General features: G+C 44.0%; 1 protein-coding gene across 1 annotated transcript; it reads right to left on the bottom strand.

Moving 5' to 3' along the window:
- Positions 1-6,159: 6,159 nt before the first annotated feature.
- LOC137252023 (uncharacterized) lies at positions 6,160-7,882 on the bottom strand. The gene is made up of 3 exons (XM_067787161.1): positions 7,812-7,882; positions 6,384-7,741; positions 6,160-6,320 (listed from the first exon to the last, which is right to left on the bottom strand). The coding sequence occupies exons 1-3, from the start codon at positions 7,821-7,823 to the stop codon at positions 6,308-6,310; spliced, it is 1,383 nt and encodes a 460-aa protein (XP_067643262.1). The 5' UTR covers positions 7,824-7,882; the 3' UTR covers positions 6,160-6,307.
- Between the last annotated feature and the right edge of the window lie 673 nt (positions 7,883-8,555).

The following is an 8,555-nucleotide window of genomic DNA, read 5'->3' as shown; positions in this document are numbered from 1 at the left end:
TTGGTAAATTTTTGTTCGACTTATGGCATTAAAAGTATTCTAGAAAAGTAAATGAAAAAGGGCGGAGCCACGCCCATTTTGAAAATTTCTTTTATTTTTGTATTTTGTTGCACCATATCATTACTGCAGTTGAATGTTGGCATAATTTACTTATATACTGTAAAGATATGTCATAAGCTCAACTCACCTACCAAGTTTCTTCGCTTTATCCGTATTTGGTAATGAATTATAGCACTTTTTCGATTTTTCGAAATTTTCGATATCGAAAAAGTGGGCGTGGTTATAGTCCGATATCATTCATTTTAAATAGCGATCTGAGATGAGTGCCCAGGAACCTACATACAAAATTTCATCAAGATACCTCAAAATTTACTCAAGTTATCGTGTTAACGGACGGACGGACGGACGGACATGGCTCAATCGAATTTTTTTCGATACTGATGATTTTGATATACGGAAGTCTATATCTATCTCGATTCCTTTATACCTGTACAACCAACCGTTATCCAATCAAAGTTAATATACTCTGTGAGCTCTGCTCAACTGAGTATAACAAAAGCTTACTTTTTCATTTGGAGAACGAAATATTGTACATTAATGTTGATAGAAGCAAGGCGGCTTGTTGTGATATATAAATATATTTCAACCCCTTTTTACAAAAATATAACGACAGCCTTGAGATTTTGTCTCCTTCTCTCGTTGTATATCTGTACTGTAATTTTTCACAGGCTGCACAGTTCAGTAGTAGTGATACATATATGAGTTTCCCTCGATGTCCCTATGTCCAGTGACCCATGTGAGGTGTACAAGATTCTGTTGAGCCATCTCTTGAAGAGATCGGCGACAGTTTAGTGCTAGTTCAGAATTGAACGAGTAGGAACTGTCGCTGAAAATAAAAATTTCTTTGCCGCCGGTATGTGTCCCTATCCTAGCTGCGGCTTCCATTATGGCTGCAACTTCTGCCTGGAATACACTGCAGTGGTCGGATGGTCTGAAGAAGAGCTGGAGGTCAATGTCCCTTGAGTATACTCCACCTCCAACTCTACCGTTTAGCTTGGAGCCGTCCGTGTATATGGAAATGTTATTGTCAATAGCAAGGCACCTATCCGACTTCGTCCAGTCATCCTTGCTGGGAATGTTTATCTTAAAGTTGGTTCCCGCTACTGTTGTGGTCGCACAGCGATCCGTGCTAGCAGGAAGAAAACTGTATTTGTTTAGTATACTTGAGTGCCATGTGGTCTTGTTGTTCCAACATGACAACTCCCTTAGACGCAGGGCTGTCGTTGCCGCCGCTCGATAACCAGCTAGATCCAATGGAAGGATGTCAAGAATAATCAGAAGAGCTTCGCTAGGCATTGTTCTTAGAGCCCCGCTTATGCTTATCATGCTGGAACTGGAACCTTGCTCAAGGCTGGCCACCACACGACTATCCCATACAGCAGTATGGGTCGGATAATCGCGGTATAAATCCATCTGCATATGTTGGGGGTGAGTCCCCATTTTTTGTCTCTTTTACGCGTATATAATGCAATGTACGCTTTCTTTTGTCGCTGAATGACGTTGTCCTTAGGCGCATCCCATTTAGTTTTGGTAGGTTTAACGATGGTATTTTGTATCGTTTGGTATATAAGACAAGCTCAACTTTATCGGAATTGATGCTGAGTCCACATCGGGAGGCCCATAAGGAAACCTCTCGCAATAGTACCTGCATCAAGCCGCATAAATTTTGAGGGAACTTGCCGCTGTAGGCAATCGCTAGGTCATCAGCATATGCCACAACCTTCCCGCCCCCCCAACTGGTATCTCTTAATAGCGAGTTTAGATTTCCCTTTGGTGTACGCGTGTTGATAGCCCAAAATGAGGTTCCTATCAATGTTGGTAGTGAGAAAATCGCTAATTATGCTCTCTAGGGGCTTGAGTACGAAGGTCGAAAGACTGATAGGTCTGTAGTCCTTCGGCTCGTAGTGAGAGGCTTTGCCTGCCCTAGGAATGAATATGACCGTGGCGCTCCTCCATGCACACGGAATATAGTTAAGAGACAAACAAGCGGTATATATGTTCCGCAGCCAATTGGCTGATAATTCCAAAGAATAGATAAGTTGAGCGGGGGCAATCCCGTCTGATCCAGCAGCCTTAAAAGGTTTAAAACTTTTAACTGCCCACCTAACCCTCTCCTCAGTGATGGGTATATTCACAGCTTGGTTTGTTGCATGTACTTCCGGTGAGTTGGTTATGTTTCCCCGGGAAATGTGTGTCCAGGAGCAGCTCTAGGGTTTACCCTTCTGTGCTGGTCCAGGTATCATTTGGTCGCCACAGAAAGCTAATAGCTGTTTGCGTCTTAGAAATCACGCACCGTAGCCTTGATGTGTCAGCGACACTTTCGACTCCAGCGCACAAATTTCTCCACGAAGTTCTCTTCGCCTGTCTTGGTTCATTACCTACATTGCAAACTACCAGGTTAGTTGTTAAAAGGTAATCAAAAAGTGACTCACCACTAGTCGGAACTTCCCCACTGTAGTGGTGGGCGTTTGCGTCTGTCCCGATGAGCAGATGGCCTTTGTTAAAGTCGGCCACCAGATCCTTTGCCGTCTTTTGCGGAGAAGGTTCCTCTGCGTCGTACGGCATATAAACGGAGGCTAGCGTTAATTGAGTGCCTCCGCTTTCCAAGCAGGCCGCTGTAACGTCACCATTGCTATAGTTAGTTACGCGAAAGAAATGTTTAGCTCAGACTTTACTAAAATAAAGATTCTAACTTCACCTTCATCTGCAGCTCGGATGAGCTTAAACCTAATGGCCCCAATCCGTAAATCCTTGAGTTATTCACCCAGGGTTCTTGGATAGGGACCACGTCGACGTCGCCCTTAGAAAGGCGACTGATGAGGGTAGCCGAGGCTGCCTTACATTTATGCAGGTTTATCTGGAGCAACATCAGCATGAGCTTGCTCATACTCCTCTGCCTCCATCACCGTGACGTTGTAATCCTCCCCGTCGCTATCCAGCAGAGCATCCTCCATCGACAAATTGAACAGAACCCCTGTGCAATTTGACGTGGCGGAAACCAGGATTTCGGCGTCGGAGTCTCCGCTTCACTGCGGGTGCCAATGTCCGTGTCCAAAGAGGCACTCGAAAGGGATATGCGCTGTGCGTCGCCACGGTATACATGAATTATGACCTCGCCGAGGCCGTAAAACACTCTTCCTTTGCTCTGTCTAAGGGGCTCGAGAGCTTCCTTATTCAGGGCCAAAACGACCTTTCTCCTAGGTCCTACAACGTCTTGCGTTGGGAGAGCTCGGTTCATTAGCTGCAGCATCTTGAGAATTCTCTCAGGTTCTGCTGGTATCCATGCCCTAGCCCTTGGCCGCGCCGGAATGTCCTTCCAGGCGACGACCTCAATAATCGTCCCGGGATAGACTTGTCCCAGCGTTTCGGCTGCTGTATTATATAGCGCAACAGACCTATCGTCTTCGCAAGCGAGGAGCTTGATCTGGCCTTGGTACCATCCTGCGTGAGAACCTCGCGGCGGACTACCCGGAGACTCCATCAGCACATCGAGAACGGCGTTACCGATTTCGTTCCGGACGTACGGCCACTGGTCTTTAGAGATTGCACCACGGCCATTCCCTCGGTCTAGAATTCCTATAAGGATCCGGGCCTTGGCTACCTCGGCAAAGCTGGGTTTGGCTACCGCGGGGTGATTCTGGTGCCTTTTCGGCGGGAGTTTGATATCCTTGTCGGACCTTTGACGTTTGTAAGGGGTTGCGCTTTCAACTTTTGTTGGCAGAGAACTCCGAGAGCTCGCGTCCTTTCCTCCGAATTCCTGGCATTCTGTGACAGCGTTTCCAGTGGAACTGACAGGACTTTTGCAGCCCTTCTTTTATTCCTGTGGAACGATCCCCTGTGGGGCTCTTCTTGAGAAGGGGTCCGACCCGTAGTTGCCATCGCGGCCGTACCCCCGAATGATGTCTTTTTTATGGCTCCTTTCTCCTTTGGCTCGGTGTGACCAGATCGTGGGCCCCTGTCACAGCCGTGGGGAGAACAATCGCCGTACCGGCATCCGACGGGCGCCCAGCATTAGCAGGCGCGTCAGTGATCGCCGTTGCCAACTCCCTTCGCCGCCATACTGGTGCCGACTACCTCAAAGTCGCTTTTCCCTCTTCTCGTGGTAGCCCTCCCGGTTCACTAGGGCGTATGGGTACCCTTGGTGTTGTCCCTCCCCTTGTGGAGGAGGACGAATATTCTTTTTTATTTTTGTTATTCATCTTGTTCGTACGACCCCTTGGTAGACGAGGCCAGCTGAGGGTCAATTTATTGAAAAGGGGGAAAAGCGTTGTCCGCCGCGGCAGAGCCCCTTACCGCGGTAAGACCATTTCTACTCTCTGAGGCGGCCCGGTGTCAGATAGGCTCCGTACAAATACAGCCAGATTAACCTCCCGGCTGCAAACCATCCAATGGGCACGGTGCCACATAACAGCCTGGATTGGGAGGGGCAGATCTCGGTCATCGCTCACCCTAGGTCTAGGACACCGCAGTCATGGAGATCCATATGAACCTGCATCCTACTGGGTGGCATAGTCCCGTGGTAAGCGGCTAAGCCGTCGCATCACGTCAAGATGTCTGTCCTTCGCGAGGGTTTCATTTGCTAACATTTTGAAAATTGGTTTTAAAACAACAGGAAAAAACGGAAGGGGTTGTGAAATAAATGAACAGAAGGTTTTAGCGTGGATTTTGGCCGTGCACTGCTCTATCGACTTTGAGCCAGTAATTTGACCCCAACTGAAAGCATTAAAGAAGTTTTTAACGTCAGTAATTTGGACCTAATGAAAACTAAGCACTATCGAGAGACGCTTAGTTATCGGAAAAAAGACTGAAGACTGTACCTATAAAATTCCGAATATCCGATTAGTTGATGGACAAAAAATCGAAAGCTTCACCATCCAATAGAAGTACTGATTGATACACAAGCCGTGGTTGTCGATTTCAAAGTCAGAAAACTCATCCTACGCAACTCACGTAATGGATTGTGGCTGATAGAATTAGCCGCCTCTCTAAACGTAGTCAATGCTTAGACATAAAAATACCCATTATGCTACATAGCACAGCCTCGATCGAGAAATACACAACCGGATTGCTGGGCTAAATCCACGCGTCTCTGCGCGACTAATAGTGTGCAACAAAAACGCACCTCCTCTCTGAAAGTCGCCGAAGAAGTTTAAAGCTGGCGCGAAAGAAAATATCGACCCGTTATCCTATGTTAGTGACAAGTTTATGGAGCGATTACTTATCTGTACTCCTCAATGGAGGAAACGACGATGCACCTAGGGAAGATGTTACAATCGACCCCGTCGTGTTGTTGTTGTTGTAGCATTGCTTCGCTACCCCGCCATCGAAGATGATGGAAATAAGATTCTGATATTATAGCCAACCTTTAACAGACTGATTGGACCTTACCTGTACAGCTTTAGAAGGACCTCTCCGAGCCGTTGGAAACAAATCAAAGTTTCACACAAAGTAACCGCCTATCGTGCAATGTCTTTTATTTGATGCTGGAAAAAATAAATGACGCTGAATACTGAATATCTTGACTGCTTAAATAAAATAACTTATTCTGGCGTGTGCTGACGATATGGGCACAATCGGCCTACATAGCTGAAGCGTACAATAGGAAGTATCTGCTGTCGTTAAGAAATGAGTCAGCGCGTATATGTACATATGTCTTGGCAACACGCCGGGACTTCGTGTATCTAAGAATCAGCTTTAACACAAACTGCTTGGATATCCAGCGGAGAATTTCTGTAAGCAATAACTACTTGTTTAACTGAGTCAGAAATTTAAAAATAAATTAAAAATAAAGTCTTGTTTCGACAACCGAAGTTAAAACTTTACATGGCACTGCTATATGCCGCAGAAGCATAGACGCTGAAAACGTGAGATGAGACGGCTCTGAGAGTATTCTAAAGAATGAATGAATAAATAAGGGGCTTTCTGCACGGGGTTGATATCGATGAGGTTTGGATTGCGGCGACGATCCCTAATTACCACACATCAAATTTTTAAAATATGGACTGTCAAATAATTCTTTCACTTCATTCCCTGCTTTGCGTGGCCTTCCCAACTCACTCACAACAGTAGCAGTCTGAGACGTGAAAGCTCAATTAACACTTTTCATGGTTCGTTTAAAAAAATCAATATTATTGTCGCAGGTAGTTCCATATGCACATATTTTACAGACTTTTTGAAATCCAATTGAACTTATGTAAAAGATATTATAACAGAGGTTATATTTTTGCGATTCCAAATTCACTCCCATCTACTCCTTTGGTCTGAAAGATATAGGGAATTCAAAATGCAATCACTTAAAATAAATTGGAAAACTTGGTATTTACCCCGAAAATAATTCTGCAACGGGCACAGGATGTTTGATGACAATATGATCTTGATTAGCTGGAGGCGCAAAAGCAATAATCTTAGTTTCCTTATCGGCTAATTGGTCTACGAGAGGTTTGATCACAACCTCCCCTACAGGAGTTTCATGCTGATCTGAAGGTAACTCATGTGCGACTTCAGACCCCGCCAACGAGATACTATTATCAGAATTTGGCCTTTCCACATCTAAGGGTAGACTAGATAATCGAGGAAGGTTACTACTAGCGTGTTGTGAATGAACTACTGGGTGGATTAATTGATGATGTTCATCTTCCACTAAAGGTTTGTCATGCACTATAGACTCAGTATTTGGTGCATCCAAGAGAACTGGCTGTGTTTGCGAATGATAACTATTTCCTTCATGTGGATGCACTGCGGCATGAACCGATTGATGAGGGTATATGGGAGCTACAGGCCTATTTTCCTTCGTATCATCATCCCTTTCATCGCTCTCGCTTCTTTTGTCTCCTTTGCACCCAGCACTTTGGTGTTGAGCGTCTATTCTATGTGCGTTAGTTGCCTGAGCTTCTTCAACCTTTTCACCGGTTTTCGGTGACTCTTCAGAATGGTGATATTTGGGCACTAGAGGAACTGGTATATCACGTTTGGCTTGGCCTGCCTCATGTTCAGCTGCGCTATCTACTTTTAGGTCATCCTCCTTTTGTTGTTTTACCGATACATGCTGCTCTTGAGGTGGACTTTCAGTTTTGTCCTCTTCGTCTTGTGCCTTTTGCTCATTATCTTCAGTGTGAATTTGTGGGGGAAAGCCAACTGTTGATGCTCCAATTAGATGAGGATCTACTTGACGACGCTGACGTGTTTTAGGTAGATTGTGAATTGGTGTTGCTAGAACCGTTGCTGGTGCATTATGATGACGTCTTGGTTTGGTTTTCTCTGTGTCTACTTCTGGCGTAAGCGGTAGTTCAACGGCTGGTGCTTTTGCTGGCTTTTTCGCTTCTAAAATATGACCCTCTTCCTCGCGCTTTTGTCGATAATGTATGGAATCAGCCTCTAAGCTATATTTTTTTGGGGTCTCTTGTGTCTCTAATTTAACCACTTGCTTTTCGGGTTGTACAGTTGGTGCGAAATGTGAAATATGATCGTAAGGATCATCAACTACCTCACGTTTATGCTTCACAATCTCTTTTGGATCGGTAATCATTGTGATTTTTTCTTCTGGTTTAGGATCGCTAGGTATATCAGGATTAATAGGGCTGGGCCGATTTAATATCAGACTCTGATCTTTGGGCTCATTGGAAGATTGTTGTTGCGTTGCTGGTGCGGCATGGCAGCATACCACCAAACAGACTAATAAGATCTAAAAAAAAGGCATCGTAGTTAATTAGTAAGGTTCGTAAGCCTTAATACTAAATTTAGTTCGTACTCACCAATTCCCGCATTACTAATTTTTTCCGACTATTCCTTTGAAATATAAATTTGGACTATTTCAAGCAACCAGTTTGTTAACGGTATTTATATATGTGAGGCGCTTGTTAGTATTACGGTACCAATGAAAGCACGAAATCAAGTCAAATGCAAAATTAACAAGCAAAGGTGTCTAAGTTAGGGTGTAACCGAACATTATATACTCAGCGTGAGCTTCAATTGCACAGTTCATTTCAGATAAATTACTTTTCTACATAACGCGTGGCACCGCCCGTTTAAAAAAAAATGTCTCCCCCCTCTTACAATAAAACTTGATAAGTGAAATATCATTGATTCAAAACTATTTTTTGCTAAGTTATAGCTTATTATTCTAGTCTACGAACCTTTTAAACTTGTTTTATATCTAAGTTGCCGTGGGCTTTAACCGATCCCGTCCATTTTTACTAGAAATATTTTCTGCTATAAGGAAAATATGTGTACACAATTTCATTACGATATGTTAATTTTTCTTCGAGTTATGGCTCCCGAAACATAGCAATTTGCTTAGTCATAAAAGGGGCGGTGCCACACCCATTTTCAAAAATTTTAGTGTTTTCCAATTTAATGTTATAATTCAATTTAGAAAGTAAAATTCTATTGACACAAAGCTCTTTTTCGCTAAGATATAGCTTATTATTTTCGTCTACGAACCTTTCAAAAATCTTTTATATAAAAGTGGGCGTGGTCTTTAAGCGATCTCGTCCATT

The sequence above is a fragment of the Eurosta solidaginis genome, chromosome 5, assembly GCF_040869045.1.
Source record: "Eurosta solidaginis isolate ZX-2024a chromosome 5, ASM4086904v1, whole genome shotgun sequence".
Lineage (NCBI taxonomy): Eukaryota > Metazoa > Arthropoda > Insecta > Diptera > Tephritidae > Eurosta > Eurosta solidaginis.
Note: the sequence above shows the minus strand (reverse complement) of the source record. Positions and strands in the feature narration are given on the sequence as shown.